Source organism: Pholcus phalangioides, unplaced genomic scaffold (genome assembly GCF_987345545.1).
Source record: "Pholcus phalangioides strain wild (caught in Gottingen) unplaced genomic scaffold, Ppha-v1.0 ptg000024l_1, whole genome shotgun sequence".
In the NCBI taxonomy this organism is placed as follows: domain Eukaryota; kingdom Metazoa; phylum Arthropoda; class Arachnida; order Araneae; family Pholcidae; genus Pholcus; species Pholcus phalangioides.
The window spans coordinates 23,322,106-23,342,837 of record NW_028301616.1 but is presented as its reverse complement, the minus strand read 5'-3'; the positions used below and the strand labels follow the sequence as shown (position 1 = coordinate 23,342,837).

The 20,732-nt window shown below is 32.9% G+C and overlaps 1 protein-coding gene across 6 annotated transcripts in view; it reads left to right on the top strand.

Moving 5' to 3' along the window:
* The window catches only part of Piezo (piezo type mechanosensitive ion channel component), a 104,475-nt gene that overhangs the window by 33,604 nt on the left and 50,139 nt on the right, over nucleotides 1-20,732 (top strand). For 2 of the 6 annotated variants that reach the window (XM_089250674.1, XM_089250676.1), the window contains exons 3-16: nucleotides 1,024-1,122; nucleotides 1,416-1,538; nucleotides 2,821-3,331; nucleotides 3,455-3,611; nucleotides 4,881-5,009; nucleotides 8,333-8,347; nucleotides 11,264-11,524; nucleotides 12,142-12,408; nucleotides 13,495-13,642; nucleotides 16,026-16,237; nucleotides 16,350-16,498; nucleotides 16,779-16,928; nucleotides 20,051-20,292; nucleotides 20,431-20,579. In XM_089250674.1, coding sequence (XP_089106800.1) covers nucleotides 1,024-1,122; nucleotides 1,416-1,538; nucleotides 2,821-3,331; nucleotides 3,455-3,611; nucleotides 4,881-5,009; nucleotides 8,333-8,347; nucleotides 11,264-11,524; nucleotides 12,142-12,408; nucleotides 13,495-13,642; nucleotides 16,026-16,237; nucleotides 16,350-16,498; nucleotides 16,779-16,928; nucleotides 20,051-20,292; nucleotides 20,431-20,579 — 2,612 coding nt within the window. The remainder of the gene's footprint in view (nucleotides 1-1,023; nucleotides 1,123-1,415; nucleotides 1,539-2,820; nucleotides 3,332-3,454; nucleotides 3,612-4,880; nucleotides 5,010-8,332; nucleotides 8,348-11,263; nucleotides 11,525-12,141; nucleotides 12,409-13,494; nucleotides 13,643-16,025; nucleotides 16,238-16,349; nucleotides 16,499-16,778; nucleotides 16,929-20,050; nucleotides 20,293-20,430; nucleotides 20,580-20,732) is intronic. The other 4 variants (XM_089250681.1, XM_089250677.1, XM_089250680.1 and 1 more) reach the window with 3 other exon arrangements.

Sequence of the window (20,732 nt, the reverse complement as noted above, 5' to 3'; positions counted from 1 at the left end):
ATAAAATCTCATTGTCACGATGCTTTCTGGCTGTGCCTGGGTTGGCCCAGGCCCATGGTTTAAGACACTAAGCCCTGTAGAAGATAAGAAGTTACTGCCAAACAGCCCAATAAGTTCTTGCTTTTCAGAAGTACATACAGTTTCATAGAAGAACTTATCACATCTTTTTTTGTGTAGCTTGAGCCACATTTAAATGGCACATAATTTCAGCCGCTGTGGTGGTCGAGTGGTTATAGTGACGGACTCGCGATGCGAGGATCCGGGTTCGAACCCCACAGTGGTGGTCGGCTGAAGTTGGTTTTCTGTGGTTCCCAACTTCAAGGCGCAAATGCGAGCCGATCTCCCCGTTAAAAAGTCTCACCACAGAGAGCAACAGTCCTACAACGATAAATCATTCAATCATAACACATCACTCATAGATAGAAAAACTAGTGGCAGATGGCAGCACTACACATAACAAGCATTACAGAGAAACAACAAAAACTTCACGTCAGGTTTCACTAAACGTACACGCACATTCCCGCATGTACCGATTCGTTGGGGGGTTCCGCGGGGGGGGGGGGGGGTGCACGTGTGGTGTAGTAGTAGTAGTAGGTAGGGCCTCCAAAAAATGGCTCGGGATCCATGATGTTCTTAAGTCAGCCACCTCGTTGGGCAATTTGCCTGTTGTGGCGTTGTATTTGTATTTGTATTCTATGCACTTGCCAATGAATACTTGCATGTTTTGCGTCTTTGGGTGTTCAATGTTAACCAAATATAAACAGCACTGCACCATCTTTGCGTAAATTCTGAACACTTATATTTTTCAAATAATTTTTACCCTCACAAACATATTGACTGCAGTTTTATATGCCATTTGATTGATTTAAAATTTTTGAAATGCATCATGAACTTTGTGTCCATAATGTATGTAATTCAAGGATTTAAACATTGTACTTTGATAAAAAGATGGTATTTATATCGGTACATAATAAACTTATTTATTATATCAGCTGATTAACTGATCAATATTATGATTTCCAGCCGTGGCATTCCGGTACAATGTCTTCTCATTCATATATCTTTTACTGATGTTACTTAATCCATTGCTTCCTAGTCCATCACCAGAAAACATTCGCTCAGGTGAGTTCCTTATTTGAACGATCAATACACTGACTATGACAGGTATATTTTATACTATATGACAAACCAAAATAATTTGAACAGCACACTAATGAGTGTGTCTGAAATTTTGCACTATTGATACTGAAATAATGCATATAATGCTTATAATTTTTTAAATGTTTTCTCATATTTAAGCATTGTAAATTTTTTTACTTGAAAGATATAAATTAATTACGTAAAAGATAACTGCATATTTAAAAGACTTCTCATTTTTTCTGCTATTAAAAATTACCATTGTGGTTTTTTTCCAGGCCATCCAAGACGCTATATTTTAACAATACTATCAACTAGTATTATTTTCTGCATTGCTCACATCATTTTCCAAGTAGTATTACTGCTTCTTCCTGGTGGTTATGAAGCAAATTATAATTACTGTGAGTATGTCTTGCATATATATATAAAAAAATTAACTTATAGGTGGTGGACATAAAAATTGTCCCAATAGAAGCCAGAAAAGTTTCCCATGTCCAGCACTTTTTTTATTCAAACTTGCTGATTCTGGTTTGAATAAAAAAGGAAAAGTTTCAGTTTATGAAAGAAAAATATATATTGTATGTATACTCGTGTATAATCCAAACTTTTTTGTTCAGAAAATCTTTCATATATTTGGAGGGTCAACTTATACATAAGTTATTAAGGTTCTGTTGTATATCCAGAGGGAAGACTTCTGAAGAGGGCACAGAGACACATGCCTCCCTAGAATCATCATTAATTTGATTTTTCAAATGAATTTATGGATTTGATACCAATTTAGTGCTTATTGAATCACTTTTAATCGAATGAATTTGATAAAATTAGAAAGGGAAATATTTTCGAAAGTACTAATTAAAAAAAAGTGTCCAGTAAAATACGTCATATGGTCACCCCATATGCAGAATTGCACTGAGAGTCTCACTCACGTGCTGGCAAGAGAGAGACTTGATAGTTAGAACAGGGAAAGGGAGAAAGAGTTTTTCTGTTACACTGGTTATTATACTTCGCACCCTGCTGGGAGAAGAAAAGTGCCCACAGACACTGATGCTGCCATCTACCTTTTAATTTTTTATTTATGCTGTCTTTTAAATTGGAATATAATATTGAAATAAGAGTACTATTTGTCACAATTTGTAGAAAATGATTTCCAATGGCAATTGCTGAATCTAAACGATGATTTTCAACATTGTTGAGATGTCAGTTAGGCTTTAGGGTCACTGCAAAAATTATTTGTGTTAATGTCGTGTTTATAGACAATTTTATTATTTTCATACCACATAGATGTACAGATGATATAAAAAGTTATTAGATTAACATAAAATAGTATATAACCTGTACGCCGGGTCTGATTTTGATGGGGGGGGGGGAAGGAAGGGAGTCTTGAGCAAAGCAGAAATTAGTGGGGTTCCTTGCAACTAGGGTCAAAAATATTTGATTAATCAGTAAATATATACCATCGTTAATCATTTATTGATCATGAAGCTTAGGGTAAATGTCCCATGTGGAAATTGAGCCCTGCCAGCATCATAATAAAATGCAAAACAATTTTGCCTCCTTCCCCCTCCCCCCAGAATTTTTTTGTGAGGAATTGTCACTGCATGTATCAATACATCCATATTTCAGTGTTGCTTGTTGTTAATGAAACTTATCAAAACTATAATAATACCTGGCTTTTCATTACAGGTGATCACAAAGGTCACCTCTACACATTTTTCGGCTTTCACAGCATGTATCATATCAAGCCACTCGATGCCGTCAGACTTTTGGGGCTTGACTTTCTTGTGTTGTTTTCGTCCTTTGGTGTTTTCTTAACGTGCAGCAAATTGGAAGTGCCGGTAGAAAACGCCACAGAAAATGGAGATGTAGATCAGAATGGGATTGGAAATGATGTGTCCAGATGTGTCCGTCGCAAGAAGAGGAGAAAATCCGAACTCTGGCACTGGACGGGAGAAGTGTTAGTCCTTTGTTTTCTCGTTGGTGCTGGAATTCTTCGTCCGTCATTGACATCAGCTGTTTATTTTTTAATTTTTTTAACAGTTTGTACATGGTTTGCTTGTAACCAGAAAGTTGGGAGGATATTTTTATTGACGAAAATTCCTTTGTCTGTATTTGCTGCTGCTCATTTCATTGTTCTATATTTGTACCAACTGAAATATATACAGGATCTAATAAAACCAGAGACTCTCGCTGCCAGGTGAGATGCTTTTATTTATCTCAAGTTTAATTACAATCAATATTTTTCATTAAATATCCAGAGTTGAAATTTTCCAAGTGCCATAAGATGAAGTTTATGTTTAAATATGTCTATTTTTCACAGATTGCTAGGTCTCACAAGTTTGATAGAGCTTAACTGTTCGAATGGAAGTGCACTTGTCTTCCAACAGCTTTACTGGACATTATACGTCAATCCTCTTTTCATACTAAGCTTATATTGGATCCTTGCAATTATAATTCGCCATAGAATCATTTCACCGGTGAGTATTATGTTGTATTTTATTCTTCAGATGGTAGAGAATAACTTTTTTTAGAGTCTATATCAACACCTTAAAAAATCTATTGGTTTTTATAATTTTTACCAAGTTCAGGGCTCCCACTTGTCCTACTTTTTTGTAAAATGTCCTACTTCTGCACCAAATTTGTGTGATTGATTTTAATTTAGGATGGAATTATCGATATATTGTCAAATAATACAAATGTAGTAGATTGCAATTAATGATTTTGCCAAAGCAGAAATTGTTTCATTTTTCAGGTTATTTGGGGGGGGGGGGTGTATGTGTGGGCCATTTAGTTGATTAATTTTTCTTTTGCTTAGTTTGAGAGTTCATCAAGTTGAGTACCAGTCATTGAAAACTTGTCTGGATGGAAAATTAATTTTGTATTCACTACTTCATGGTCTTGGACAGTTACTAACATTTATCATATTCCAAATTATGGTGCACATTTTGTGTATAGGGAAGCATCAGTTTGCATAACAAAGCAGTTCTATGGATACATAGATGTATGCTAGGTTTGGTGATTTTGATGCTACCTAATAGCATTCAATTGTCTTTATTTTTAGGGCATGCAGAGGCATAAACAATATTTACAATACTCATCAAAGAGCTAGAAATGAAAGTGCTTCATTTGTCAAAAATTATTATTGGCATTAAACAGTAAAATGTAAACAAATCCCTTTAAAAAAAATTATGGGCAATACAGTAAAACCATCCATTCATCTTGACTTATTTGCATTGGACCTTGTAATTTACACATTTTGCACCGTGCTTTTGAAAGTGGTCCCGAAAGAGTTCCATTCTTAAAAAACTTACATGTCTTCTTAATTTGCTCTGCATTGTCAAAGAGAAGTTGACAGACTGGATTTGCGGAATACTCCAAAAAAGAATATAATATATATTGTGAGGAGAGCAGAAAAGAATTATCTGTGGTTGCTATACACTGTTTTGGCCTTGTTTTTGCTACCAAATCATTTGTCATTCTGCTTTGACTCGAATCTGTCTTATAGGGTATTGAAATAGTACTATGAATTTTTTTTAAATTTTTTTAAAAATGAAAAATAATAAAATTTTTTAGATATTTTTATTATATGTTAGGATTATTTTGTCTAAAGGAGGTGGTTTATGGCCCCCCTCCCCAAATCCTACTTTTTCTAATTTTTTGACTGGGTGCAGTGCAAGTCCTTCTTAGTGCTTATGATTCTTCTGGTTTTTAATAATAAGAATTGAGTTTTGTTCCCTTTATTTTAGGTGAAAGAAGTGATAACAAAAATAGAGCCTCGAGTTTCAAGAGTTGATTCCAAACAAAGTTCTCATGTCTCTGGTGGAAGCTTGCGTCGTCGAAGAACAACAAGGAGGACTACAACAAAGGGTGGAAGCGTATGATCAAATTTTTTATTATTCTGCTTAAAGTTGCTTTTCTTAACAATTTTACTATTACTGATGTTTTATGGGCTACATGGTTCTGTGATACATAGGTTTTCCCTCATTTTCTAGATTTGCGATATTTGAAATTGAACAGTGCATGAACAAGAAAAAATTAGCATTCTAATTACCACTTCCTGTACAAAATATATGAAGTACCTCACAGTAATTAGTATCACATTACATACAGTGAAATACCAATATAATGACACTTAGCAGACCAAGAAAAAAATATCATTGTAGAAGGATTATTGTTATATCGAGCAACAGTATATATTACAACTCCATAAAATTTATGCTATTGTTGGCATCTCTTCCGAATTGGTGGTGTTAGTAGTTCCAAAAATGCACTTTTAATTACAGTATTTATTTGCCGTTAAAAAGTTGTAATTGATTAGTTTATCACTGAAATGCTTAGTCAGATGTTTTGCCCCTGTGAAGTGGTTTATCACATTTTTGTGTTGTACACAGAAAGTTGTAATACCGACAACTACATTAACACTTTTTGGTGATCAGGTGGTGCACATACCAATGTTCTTGGATTTCCTCTGAAATGCAACAATAGGTAATGAACTTAAAAATTAAAAGTATATTGAACGTGATTTTGAATGAAATTTAAACCGAATACTGTTGCAACAGTTTCAAAATCTCTTCAAAAATATTTTTCAAGAGGGATATATATTTTCTGGAGGGATTTACCATAGTAAAGGATAGCACATTGCATTAAGAGTAGTTTAACATTAGATAAAAGACAATTACAAACAAGATTTGAAAAAATATCATTGTAATGAGATTTATTGTTGCATAGCGTATCATTGTCTGTAGTGTGGTTTAGCTGTGATTGTGTTTGTATCATTCATGAAGGAAAATAAAAACATTTCTGCTCTATTAACCCGTTTATGCCCGAGCCTTGATATGCTTTGAATTTCCTTTCAATATTGGGATATTTTGTTGAAATTGCACCAGTTAAGGAACGAGTGGGCAACCCATAGTACACATGCCACAAATGGCATGCATTGTATCAGGAGTAGTATGTGAAAGCTTTTTTCTAAAATTTTAAGAAAGTTTATTTAATTTTTTAATCGAAGAAATTCTCTCAAACTTTTGAACAATCCTTTTCTTATGAATGGTATTCCTGCAGGTTGCCAAACTAACTATGGTAGACACTCATAATAATAATTATGTGATGGCTTTTTATTGTGTGTTTCTATGTGATTTTTATCTTTTGGGCACAGTTATGGAGCCCCCCATATGTGTGAAATTCAAGAACGACTGCATGGGGGGAATTTGCAATGTATAAAATTCAATTGCATATCGTATATCCATAAATTCTTGGGGGTGGGGCTAATCTTTCTTACAAAGTTTATTGAGAAGAGGGGACCAATCACCCTGAGCCCTTAGTTTTCAGTACCTATGCCCACCTGGTGTAGGTAAGTGAACTTTTTACCGATATGCATAGCTTACACACACAATTTGCATTGTGATAATCGAATTTAGACTTAAAAATTAAAAAAATATATATTAGGATTACAAAAAAATGACAAAATTAATATTTTTGCAAAAATAAGATAGCCAAACAGTATTTTGCGGGGGGGGGGGGGGGGGGGTGGTGCTCATGTCCCATAAAATGGGACATATGGTCTGCATGTTGAAATTTGTTCAGTAACATGAGTGTCAAAAATAATCTTTATTTTGGCACAGCTTGGAAAAATATTGTCCACTCCTGAATTAAGAATATTCCAAGAAATTTTTTTAAATATATCAACAGAAAGTATTTACACTGGATGACAAGTGCCCTCAATTGAGGAGAGCAAAATGTGACAACATATATGAAAAAAAAGGTGTAAATGAAATGAAATTGAATTGTGTTATTCACATTAAAAAAACTATAATATAAATAATAAATTGCAAAAGAACCACATTACATAAAAATAACAATATAATGTCAATAATATGAGGTGGAAAAAAAAAGTACCCACTTGAGGTAATAAAACACATCAACTTCAAGAGTTCATTTCTAAACCAGAAATGGCTTCTTGAGAATTTTTTCAATGCCAATCTCTGAGTAGGATTATCGTCTACGCATGCTAAAATATATAATATCTAGCTGCAAGGCATATACAAACCCAAATCTTCGCTGTACTCAAATGAGTACAGTGGGTATAAACAGGGGCCAAATGATTTTTCTGAGGCCCTGCCAGGCAAATATTCAAAAATCTCAACAATTTTTGTGAGGCCCCTTTTCTCTTGAGGCCCCCAGCCATGCCCGGGTGGGCCCATGCCTTCAAACAGCACCGGGTATAAATGGATTAACTCTAAAAGATAATTGAAGTTCAGTTTTTAGAAGCACAATAACATCTCAAAATTCTAATGAGAATAAGGCTTCGATCACTGAGGGAGCAAAAAATATGTATATGTTCCTGACTCCATTAGAAAGTGGGAGTTGTTAGAGAGATGATATTGGCAATGGGATTAGTCTGGTGGCAGAGTTCTGGCTTTTGTAGCATTTTCATTATGGATATAAAAAAGATGTGTTATTGCAAATACTGTATAAATACAATTGTTAAACTACAGGATCATTAAAATTGATTTTTAGCTTGAACACATATTCTGAATGGAAAGTTCCTTCTTGATCTGAATGTGTATAAATGAAATGAAATACAGCAATGTCTTACAAAGGTTGATCAAGTAAAGGGTGCACATTATGTGGCATTGATGAAAAATTTGTGTGCAACAGTAAAATTCATCAACTTAGGGCTACAAAAAGGAAAACAACAGGAAATAAATTGTGGAATTTGATTTTTCAAGAGACCAAGTGCTTGGTCATGTTTCATAACTGAGCTAACAGCTCCAAAGTATTTATATTTCAAACAACTGGGTTGAGTTGGTTTGACAATTGTGTACATTAATTTTGAATAATTTGAATCAATAAAATCAAAACAACCAGTAGTGCCAATAGTTAGTAGACTTGTAATGCATTTACATGGTTTTTTTTTCTTTCTTAAATTTACATAGATAACAGCCAGTGAACATCAGCATGTGCATTGGAGTGTATTTTGTAAAGTTTCGCCTCAAATGCATTTCATATATTTGCTGATCATGGATTTTCTACCCTATCTCACAAAGAATATTTGCATATTTTTTTGGTGTTGACTAATTTCCTTTTTTTTGTTTCCCTTGCATGCGACAAAGAATAATTGTTTTTCTTTTTTATGCTCTTATTTGCGCAAATTTTGTTCCTGCTTGGCCACTGCTGCTGCAACTATATGTTGAAACAGGATGATCGAACCAGAGTATGTAGAAACTCTCATACAGACCCTATTTTAGACAGTATGCTTTTTTTAAATGCAATTTCAGGAAAGTAATTGTTCATAAACATTAACTTGAACATTGTTTATATTTATTCAAACATATGATGTATAATAAGACGCTAAAACACATTTAAGACTAAATGAGAAGCTTCCCTATTAACATGAATGTTCACTTTATAAACTTGTTTCATACCATATCGGTAAATTTCAGCAGCATATCCCAAAATAGTCACGAATTTAAAACATGAATGCAAAATTTTCTATGATCCCATACATATAAAGATAAGTATTTAAATTTTCTTCCAAAAACTTCTTTTGCTCAATAAAATGCAAGATTTGTATTGTTTGCATGTGTGTTTATTTCGAAGCGATTTTCTTAAATGGGTTGCACCAGCTTGCAAATTTCTTCTTGCTCTATTTGCTGTACTTTACAAATTGCTTTGAATACTAACACATTTTCTGACTACTTTGCTGAATGCCATAACAAGCTGCGCTGAAAAGTACTTGAACTTTATATATGAATATAAACTACGACTTTTCACCAGTAATGAAAATAATTACGAATAGGTTCAAACTGGAAATGCTTGTGATACATTTTCTATCTATACGAATCCTGAAGATTTGCAAAAAAAGAAACTTAGAATTATATGTATATGAAAGGTGTTTAACTTTTTGTAGAGGCCATGCAAATGGTTTGATAACCTGTCATTGGCAACCTAGGCTGTTGGACTTGAACAACCATTCAGGTTCCAGTGAAATAAAATGGTTCATAAAGTAGATTTTTTTTTTCTATTTGTGATAGCGTAATGATGGTCTTGAACAACAATAAGGATCATTATTTTCTATGGGACTAATCTTTGTTGGACTTGAAGACAGCTTTCTTCAGAACAAGTGACTCTTAACCAGGAATCCTTGAAGTGATTTCAGGGGATTGTGAGCTTAAATGAGGACACAATCTACTGTTTTTAAATTATTATGCACTGAATTATTTATTTCATAAAGGAGTAGTGGGCTTTCATCTTATTGGTAAGGGGTTGCCTGACCTTCATATTATTGGCAAGGTTCTCATCTTATTGGCACAAAGGATCCATGGAACAAAAAAGGTAGAAAATGTAGGAAAAGTATCCAATTGGGCACCCTCTGTTTAATCAAATCATGAAGGAGTAGATGAACAGCATTGTATACTGTAGATTATTTTACACTGAAATCAATTATCAGGTCTTATGTCAGTTTTTAACTCGCATTTTCATTAATTAATAATCATAAAATATTGTCTGAGGCTTTAATAACCCAGAAACCGTTTGCAAGTAATAATCATAAACTTATGTTTGAGGGGCATGGGTCAAATTAAGCATCTCTTTAGGGGGGTCACAGGTTGAAGGTTATGTTATGTTATGAGGTAAGCTAATGAAATATGCTAATTTCAATACATCTATACCACTGCCTAACCTAGCATGAAATATTTGGCTTAGTTTAAACCTTTAAAAAAGTACAGCAATTAATATTAATTTCATTAATATCATAATGCATGGGAAAATATTTGGCTGTTTTATGTTTACCGGTTTGTTCTCTTTTGTTCACCTCCTGTTTTGGAGGTTTGTTCAGCAATTAAACCATTAACTCTTAACTGAAACTTTAATTAAAATGATTATTTAAAACTTGTATTCTTTTATTAACTTAATTATTAATTTGTCATCTCCAATTTTAGTCAGACCCAACATAATTTTTCATCGAATGACAATAAATTGTATATTTATTATAATGCACATTAATTAGTTGCTGTTTCTAATTTTTTATGGTTTTGCTTTAAATTGATTTTTTCCTTTCACCATGCTTTACACATTATTTTTAACGGGATATATTTAGAAAACGGTAAGAAATTTTTAAGTTTTTGTAGTGTAAAATGTACATCAAAATTTTGTCGAAGTTCGTTGAAATGAAGCTTTATCTATGATTTCCATTATAAAAAAATCATGGAAATAAAAATAATCACTGGACTTTCCAATTTATAAGACACTTTTTCTTTTGAAAAAAATGTGTGGGAGAAAAACATGGCACTAATTTTAATACCAGTATTTACAACTGTTTGATTGGGTTTTGATATGCGAAAAAAAGGGGGTGGTTCTTATAATCCTGCGTGAATAATATGTCACCAAGTATGTTGATTATGATTAACATGCATTAATTATTGCAATTAAAATGTATATGAATGTATCTAAAAAAAATCTAACTTTGAAATTTCTATATTCATCACTTTCAATTAAACCTATTGTAAATTCAGTTTCGATGCATGATTGGCTGAAGCAAGGTAAAAAATATTGCAACAATGAAGGTATATCTCACTACAGTCAACGTTCATTTTTACAAACCTGTACGGATGTGAAAAATCATCTGAAAAATCCAAAGCTCGTAAATGGGAAAGACATTTAGAGGAATGGCATGTTTTTTGGGACCAGAAGATTAGTTCGTAAAATCGAGCGGCGACTGTGTTAAAGTGTTAATAAAGCCCCTGTTTATTTAGGAAATAATGAAAGCCAGAATATTTTTTCCTGGCAATTGAAAAAAAATCCCTAAACCAGTTTTGCATGGCACTGAGATATTGGACAGTTTTCTCTATTTGCGGTGCAAACAATCATAAGAAAGGAGATGTGAACACCCCCCCCCCCCATAGATCCACGAAAAAGGGTACAATTTTTTGTATCCTCTTTTTTTTCTCCCTACAAGGGAAATCTTGCTCACGTAAACAGGGCTTATGCTAGTGTCATAAAACAGCTTGATTATACTCTGTGTGTGTTTATTACTTAATCATTGCAGCATGCTCTTGCATGGTTAACTATGAAATTTCCCCATAATAATTAGAAAATTCATAATCTGAGATTTTTTCTATTATTGAAACAGCTGTTAGATGAAGACCACATGGCAAGAACATATCAAGCCACTGCATCTGGTGATGATAACAAAGAGACATTGGCAGTTGACCCTAATGGCAGTGTCATTTGGACCAGTGAGTCTGATATGCCAGATAAAGCTGCGGAAGAAATGGACACATCTGCATCAGGCAACATTACATCGAGGCTTCGGAAAGTGTCATCATTAGTTGTAACCGCGTTGAAACTGATTGCCAGAGGAAGCTATGTAGTCACTCTCATTATAATGATGGTGAGTTAACTGAAGCCATGAAATGCCATAAAGAACATATTCCTTAAACTAATATTATTCATACAAGATATATGGACACTGGTGATATGTACAGATGCTGATATTTGGGAAAGAAAAATTCATCTATGCCCTCATGGGGGCCTTGAAGCCGAAGTCTCTCGCATGACGGAGGATCGCAGTACCAACTAAACTATGAAGGCAGACAAAAATGTTTCATCCTTGGAGCATATATATGCTGGACGACGCTGTGTGAATTACAGTGGCAACAATCAGCTAATTGCTCATAAATGACATCAAGGCCACCAGATGGCGATGGGGGGAAGGGAGTTCCACCACGAGGGCAGAGATGGATTTTTTTCCCCAAAATATTAGCATATCTACATATATCCTGTTTCCTTATATCTTGTGTTAACAAGTGTAGAGGACATCTTTCTCTACAATATTATTCAATCTGAAAGAAATTTTTTTAAATATTTTTTGTTTTTTTAATTTTTAAAAAAAAAATTTTATTTTTATTTTTTGGTTCTTCATTCACCCCATATATTAATGATACGTTATAATGTCAGAGCTATTCATTTTATTCAATATACTCATGGATAATTATTTGTTTCTTTTAGACTTGGAGTATAACATATCACAGCTGGTTAACTTTCGTGTTGTTGCTATGGTCATGCATTCTATGGATGTGTCCAAATTCGCGGCAGGTCTGCCTGAGATCTTCTCCTGCATTAGTAACATATGCAGAAGCATTGTTATTGTTACAGTACATCTTGGGATTAGATCTAAATGCATCAGAACTTCCAAAGTTTGACAAGAACAGCACAGCTAGTCAAATTGGGCTGGTGAGCTATGGTGACCTTACATATCAGCCTCTTGCCATTAAGGTAAGCATGATTGTTTTTCATTTAAGGAATAGCTCTAAGTTTTTCAACATATATTTTTAGAGTGGTTTTCCTATAATCTGTTAAACTAGCTAAAATTAATTATCTAACATAATTTATGCATTGCTCTTTCGTATCATCGCTACCATAAATTATAATAATGATGTTATAGGAGTGCAACACTTTATAATAATTAGAATTTTTTCCCATAATTTTTTTGTTTTTATACTACCAAACTTCTTGGCCTATCCACCATGGCACTCGCATTTTAGTAAACATAATTTTGTAGATTTGCAAAGCTTGCATTATTTTTTGTTTTGAAAAGCACCATCTTAAAGTGAGAATTTAGGAGCTCCTATGTGGGAAGTACTTTAGTCATTTTTTTTTTTTTTTGGACCTGCAAGTAAAACCCAATAGAAAAGCACTTATTTCAGTACCCTGTTTAGATTAGTTTCTCTGAAGGCTTATTAGATGGAAACAGCTGGTTACTAGCAAAATAGAAATGAAACAGTTATCTTCGCCTGTAAAATTGCTATTTTCAACTTGAGTACTTTTCCACGGGACCTCCTCAATTATCCTCTAACATTCAAATATCAATTAAGTAAACTTCATTTGAACTGTTCAGAATTGATTATGAGCATTTATAAAGCATTTTCCATCAAATATTTGTTTATGCCATACAAGAAAACAGTAATTACATGGAAATAAAATTTTAGCCTTAAAAGGTGTGGTGGATTCGCTAATCTGATGTTTATGTTAATCTCACAAACATATTTTCCTATTTTTTTTCACACTGTGGCAGATTCACACATGATACTTATTCCGAGAAATACAGTACATGTGTTGGAAAAGAAAAAAAATGTTTATGTAAATTCTGTTTATATGTATCTTCATGTAAATACAGTAACAATTCTGTAAAAGTAATTGCCTATAATAATGCTGTTACTCTGCTGTCCCAATGCACTTTTCATAGTGTTAATATATTCCATCTATTACAATAACTCCTTCATAATAATATATTTCTCCTTTAGCATTGTTATATAGTCATTTCACTGTATCAACTTAAATCTTTGTGTTCTAATGTTTTAGATACTGTACACAATGATGTTTTGGATTACGCTGAGCCAGTTTGTTGAGGAGAAGCAAGAACTTGCTCAAAGAGACATATCAGAAGGTGTGATGATGGAACCTTTTAACATTTCTTATTGTACATCCCAGCCTGGCATTCCCCGTCCATGTACGTGTATTCAATCTGCTCTCACTAGAATGATGATCAATCTTTGCCAATTTAATTATCCTGCTTCAGTATGCTAGTACTTATCACAAAGTTCATTTCACTTATAGCACAAGAAAAGCATGCTATATATATGTGCATGAATTTGCAACAACATTTTATTCTGCATGACTTTGCTTTTGTTTGATTGGTTTTGTTCAAATTATTTCACTTCTCTGCATGCATTATGAATAAAAAAAAGCTGATGGGAACTGAAATATCATTAAAAAACATGGAAAGCCAACTTGAGCCAGCCAATCACCCATGGCCCTCACATCTTGTAGCAGGGTCTCTAGGCTAGTAGATAGATAGAACCACTCACAATCCTGGACTGATGCAAAGAAACTTCCGTTAGTTGCTTACCTTTCCTTACTTACTTATGTTTCCTAGGCTAGTATCTTTGACGAGTTCCCAGACCAGATTTTTCACTGGTCCTTTCTATATGAAATTTACAGTATGAAAAACAAAAAAAATGACGAGAACCCTCCAAGGCCCTGTCGGTCCCACCCCTGGTGAGGGGAGGGGGAACATGCAATCACCACTGTGATTGAACCTGGATCTTCTGGCAGCACAGTGGCTAGATCAAGGGCTCCTAACTAAGTCCATGGGCTCCTTTGTGGAGGGGGGGGGGGATTCAAAAGCTTGGATGAGAAAATTATTAATTACTTCTGTTTCACTGGTGTATACATGGGAGGGGGGGGGGAAGTTTTGGGTCCAAAGTCTCTGCTTGAGAAAAGATGGTGATTTTTTTTTTTTGCAGTCAAAGAATCCCATTAGGAAGGAGAAAAAAAAAAGTTCAATTACCCCTTCTAAAGAAAAATCCCACATGATAAAAATCCTGCTTAATATTCCAAAAAAGAGTTTATAGAAGTGCACATTTTATAACCATAAGAAACTCTGCAGAGTAGGCAGACTTGATACTTACATGACATGAAAATTTTTGCATTTTTCATTTTCCCTTCAAAATATGTAAGACAGATAGGCAGCACCAATATAACATTAAACATGAGCATAACCGACAACATAAATACATTAGGGTCACTTATACGCACACACAACATGTTCCTGCATTTACCAGTTTGTATAAATTTCCCAGAGGAATGGTTATGAGGTACAATGGATGGTCAAGTAGCCATAAGGGATCCGTGACCTTCATTTTATCGGCACAAGAGGCTTGTGGAACATTACATCTGGGCTTGATGAAATTGCCTAACTCATTTGTTTTATAAGCTATCCTTGATTCAGACATTACAGTTTTCATGATGTTTGGTTCTTCATTTATCTTAGCATTATAACTTGCATATTTCTTTCTTCTTTCTCTTCCACCCTTTTAAAATACTGTCGAACAAGTTTTTAACTCTTGTAGCAAGTACTCTCAACATGCGATTACAAAAATCTTTTTTTAGATCATTTACCTATGTTTTTCATTTGCTCTTCATTTTTTTTTTTAAGTGGATATCCATGAAATGTCTTACATCAAAATCAGTTTGCTTCTCATACATTTTTTATGTCTTCTCAAAGATATTGTATTCTAATTTCTATAGACTTTTAATCTCAACTTATTATTACAGTCAACACTCACGCATGTCAAAAATGTTCAAAAAGTCCTTTTAAAGCATATGCCATAAATACAAGCTCTGCCTCATAAATACTTTAATCATGCTCTCTTGCTTGAATTTTTTTTTTTTTTTGACGTTAAGCTGGAAGAAAGCTTTTAGTGTTTTGTGACTGTTTGACCTTAAAATATATCTTGAGTGGCTTGTAGCTCTAATTTTCTGCATGCATGCTGTTGAATTTCACAAGTTGATTGAAAATGCTACTGCTGCAAATTTCAAATACATCAATACCATATTTTTTTCCCAATGGTTTTTCCTGTATTTCTCATAACCTTAACTCCTCGTAACTTCCTGCATATAATTTAATTACACAAACAGGACTTGTGGTCAGTATATATATATATAAATTTGATGAAATGTGGATGAATATACTTCAAGCAACACCCACCACTTTTTACCTCGAATGTTCTAATTATCTAGGTTCAAATATTAAATTTTGACAGCAGTTCTAATAAATGACACTGTATTCAAATGTGTGTTACCACAAAGTAGGGGTTAATGGGGGGGGGGCTACTATTACACTTTCCATATCTTTGGACTATTTCCATGTATCTTACTATTTTCTAAATTTCAATACATATATAAAATTTAAATTCTCATCTGGTGCTTTTAACATTATAGCACAGGTTTATGATGTTTACGCACCCATATGATTGAGTAAAAATGAACTAGACATTTTTTTAAACAAAGTGCTAACATTGTATAAACATTGATTTTTTTTTTCCTCCTAGCCTTGAGAAGGCACTTTAGTATAGTACCATCCATGGCATCGCCAAATCCTTACATCCGTTTGATTGCAGAAATGATGTATGGGTTCCTAGTCAAATATTGGATATGGGTAGTTGCAATAATGCTGATGGTGATTTCCCTTGGCGGTGAAGGTGTCGTTGCCTATCGCATTGTCTACATGTTTTTGTTCTTATTTTTTATTCTAATGTTTCAAGTAAGTAGGTGTTTTTTTGTAATCAGCTTTGAATTAATTTTTACACTCTGAAAGTTATGCATGGTATATTTTTAGTAACTTTTCCTTAATTTATTATTTGTTTCTTCATCAGTTTTCTTATATAATTTGGCGGAAGATAATGTATGCATTCTGGCTTACTGTCATCATATTTTCTATGCTGGTCCTTATCCTTATATACACATACCAATTCAAAGATTTCGATAAGTACTGGGAACAATATCTGCACATTCCCAAAAATGTGTAAGTTTTTATTTTGCTTATTTTATCTGGATGAATAATTTCTGTGAAATTTTGTTTTATGTGTTCTATAAATTCATGTAGTTATACAGTGGAACCTCCTTTAACAGCAATTGTTAATGGACACCTAACAGCCACTTTTGAAGCCTGTGAAACAGGGTTAGACATTTTTTTTTTTAACATTGACCCTGTGGGTGTTTATTATTGAGAGATTCCACTGTATTATGTTTTCTATAAATCTTCTCTTATTAATGATGTTCATATTTTTATATTTTGTCCATAGTCAAGGTGATCTGGGCCTCCAGGTTTACAACTCGGACACGGGTACTCTTTTCTTGCGTTTGTTGACACCCACATTTTTCTTAATAATAACCATCATACAACTTCATTATTTTCACAAAGAGTTTCTTATTATCAGTGACATTCAACACAGGTGAGTAAATCTAGGATGAGTTTATCTTGATGTTTTTTCTTTCCATAAATTCTTGAATCTAAAATTTAATAGAAAAAAAATGGTATTTTTTATAAAAAATTATTTGTTTGCAGATCAATGCAATGAAATCTTTACAGAACAAAGTTGCTTTGTTTAATGAAAAATTGTATGAAAAATTTTAGCACAGAAATGATTTTTAATGTACAGGGTGTCCCATAAATACTTCAAATTAAATTTTAAATTCATTCATAAATAGTTTAAAAATACATAAAAATTGAAGGAATTTATATATTTGAATGCAGTTGGTGAAAAAGTTATTCTTACAGAAAGAGATTTCTTTTGGTGCAGAAAAAAAATTATTCTAAATTTTGGTCGATGGATGGCACATAGACTTGATTAGACCTGAACCTTCCTTCAATCTCCTCCAAGTTCAAAACATTCATAAAGCTTCAGCAGGTGATTCCTTGTCAGGTAAAACAACTTCATCAATAATGCTTTACCAACTTATGTCAACATCACAATGAAAACATTACATGAGCACCACAGTAATGGGAAAATTCAAAAGTGAGCTGTTAGTCACGCACCCTGCATTTTATAGGACTCTGATTTGCATATTTCCAGTGATTTTCTTTTTTTGATAGAAATTTGAACTGAATTTATTTTTCTGTACCAAAAATTAAATCCTCCTTCAATGAGAATAATTTTTTCCCAAAGCACTTTTAAATATGCAAATTCTTTTGTTTTTATGAATTTTTTAACTATTGATATATTTATAGACCATTTTTAATAGTAAATTTATTTATTGATAAACTAGTAAGACTGTGAAAAAATCCTTGCATTCCTCATAAACTCACACAATAGACATATGCAAAACAAAGTGAAAGAAAAAGAATTGAACATCAACACTATGATGCAATACAAAAAAGGCAAAGAATAATACAAAAAATAATATTGGAGTTCAATGCAAATAAATGTAACACCAAAAATATATACATACATACATACCTTTTGCGTTGGAAAGATGTACTATGCACTTCGCTTGTTTTCTGCTTCTAAAATGGCACTGAATTTACTGTTTATAAATAAGTAATTAGGTATAACAGCAACACGATATTTGAGCGTGCAATCAGTAGCACTATTGCAAAGAACTGCATTTGTTGTTAAAATTTTATTTGTTTTATTGCTGTACAATAAATAACAACCAAGTCAGTAATAGTACATTATTTTTTATTAAGCATTATTTTTATCTGTTTATTACATTTATTTAGATCCTAAAATGTATCGTTGCATTGCATATTCCTCATTGTTTTGAAGGTTATCATACTGTACAGAATTATTAATAAAATGCTTTAAAAAACGTTGTAAATCTTATTTATATTTATCTAAATAGTGCGACTATATGCATTTTTTACACACAACCTGCTTAAAACTTTAATAGAAATTATTACAAGCAAATGCTCGTTTTGGATGAGTTAGTCACAGGCTTCTGCCAATTAATTTCCAGCGCAAGAGGTTAATAATCAGAAGTTTTTAATTTAAGCTAAGAACATATTTTGCATTATAAAAATTAATTGCAGTTGTAAGTATAAAAAAATGTTAAGAAAACGACTAGCTTAACAAGACTACCTACATTAGTATAAAAAAATAAAATCAAGTTAGTAAAAAGCAGCATTAGCGTCTTATGTGCTACAGCACAATTGACGTCATAATCCCTTTTCCTTTCACTAAAGAGTCACATCACAATCTCACATTACAGGTCGATTCGCTACACATGCAAAGAAAGGGGCAAAAAAAGAATATGAGAATGTTCATAACTTCATTTTCCTCATTTTATTTATTCTTACAGAACATAAAAAAATAAGTAATAGAAGAAATCTATCACGGGATCTTATAGGATCCATGCTGGCAAACACATAAGTTTTATCTAGATACAATTATTATTGTCATGTATGTACAATTTATGTATAATAATTGTACAATATTATAAAATTTTTATCACGTATTTTTATCACATCAATAAAAATGAAGGAGAAGTGAGAAAAAATAAAACAAAGACACAAAAAGGGAGGAAACAGAATAACATATACAAACAAATTTAGATATTTTCTCATTCGTAATGAAGAGTTTTTTTGGGTTTTAGTGGCATTGCTATCAGTGTGTTTTCTAGATTGTTCTTTAATTTTATGTTGCCGTCAACCATCTCATCTTTCAAAACCTATTGTATCCCATCATTTCAAGGCCTGGGAAGACACCCTTTGATGGTACAACAGCTAGAATTATAGAAACTAAAAAAAATTACTATAAAAAAATACTCAAGTCGAAATGATATGGCTCTTTTTAACTTTAAAAACTCTTCTATCATTAAATGACAGCCCTGAAAACCTTATTAGGTAATTTATTTTTCATTTTTTATTTAAATTTAATGAAAAGAAATTAATATTTTGACATTTCTGTAAAAATCAATGCCATAATTCTAACCACCTGCCAATGCCAATCATAACTTTATATTAGGATATCAATTACTTTTAACATTATTTCAATGTATTTTGTGCTACTCTGCAGATCATATTTTTGATGCTTCCTTATAATTCAGATAAGTTTAAAATATTGGCTATAGATGTTTTGAAACCTCGAATTTGGTAAGTTTTTACCCTGTGTTGGGAAGTTAATTGTATCCCAAACACCTGAATATTATCAGTCATATCAATTTTAGAGCCCGAGTGATGTGATGGTAAGACATTCGTCTACTACTGCGGAAGTTGTCATCAGATAATCTCCATGAGTTCTAAAAATTAATTTTTCTATGGTAAATCCCAGGTTAGGAAAGAATACAGATATTTCCCTAAATATTTCCCCAAGTTTGAGGCGACCACCAATCTATAGTGCCTTCAATTCCATTAATGGCAGCAAATAGCAATGTGGCTAGAGTTGGTGAATTAAGCAGTCATATTAATTGACTGCTTTAAGAGTTGTGAAAAGTTTGAAGAGTTTTTAAATTACATTTTATTGTTTTAAAGGTTATTTTCCTAATTATTACTTAAATTAATATTAAAGAAGAGAATCGGACTGAAATGTTTTAGGTATAGATTTTAAAACAATATTTTGATTTCTATAATGAACAGATCTTCAGAGTATTTGGCAGACCGATGCACACTGCTAACTGTAGCTGGAGGTCACGATGATAGTGCACAAACAAACATTACTATTGAACCAGAAAATGAATTAACTGCTGCTGGTACATCCAGAAACCAAATCGATATCAAAGATGTTTCTCCTATAAAACCATCGGAACCAATAATTTCAGAACCTGAGACACCTACTACACCACCTAAAGAAGAGATGGATAGCACCAGAGTGGAAAGAGGTGAATTCACTCAGAATTTTTGGAGTTTTTAGTTTCTTTTTTGAAATTTCTCATCGTGCATTTTTTTTGTTGTTTGTTTTGAATCCCTCATAACTGTGTGGCTATTAAGTTTTACAAGAATATATTTATACATTTCAGAAATACAAGCAGTAAAGGATTGTTTGGGAAATGCTTTTCAAAAAGCCAGTGAGATATTTACTTACATTGCTGAGTTCTTATGGCGTTTATTGGAGATTCATATCATAAAGATAGTGATGTTTTCTGTGTTGTGCCTAGCAGTTTATGATGTAATTAGAAAAAATTATTACATTTCTTATTTTAAGTATTGTATTAAAATGTCTATTAATTGAAATTGTGGCCAATAGCAGCATGTTGCATAGTATGTACAGGACCGGATTAACCATTAAGCAAAATAAGCACATGCTTAAGGCATACGGAGA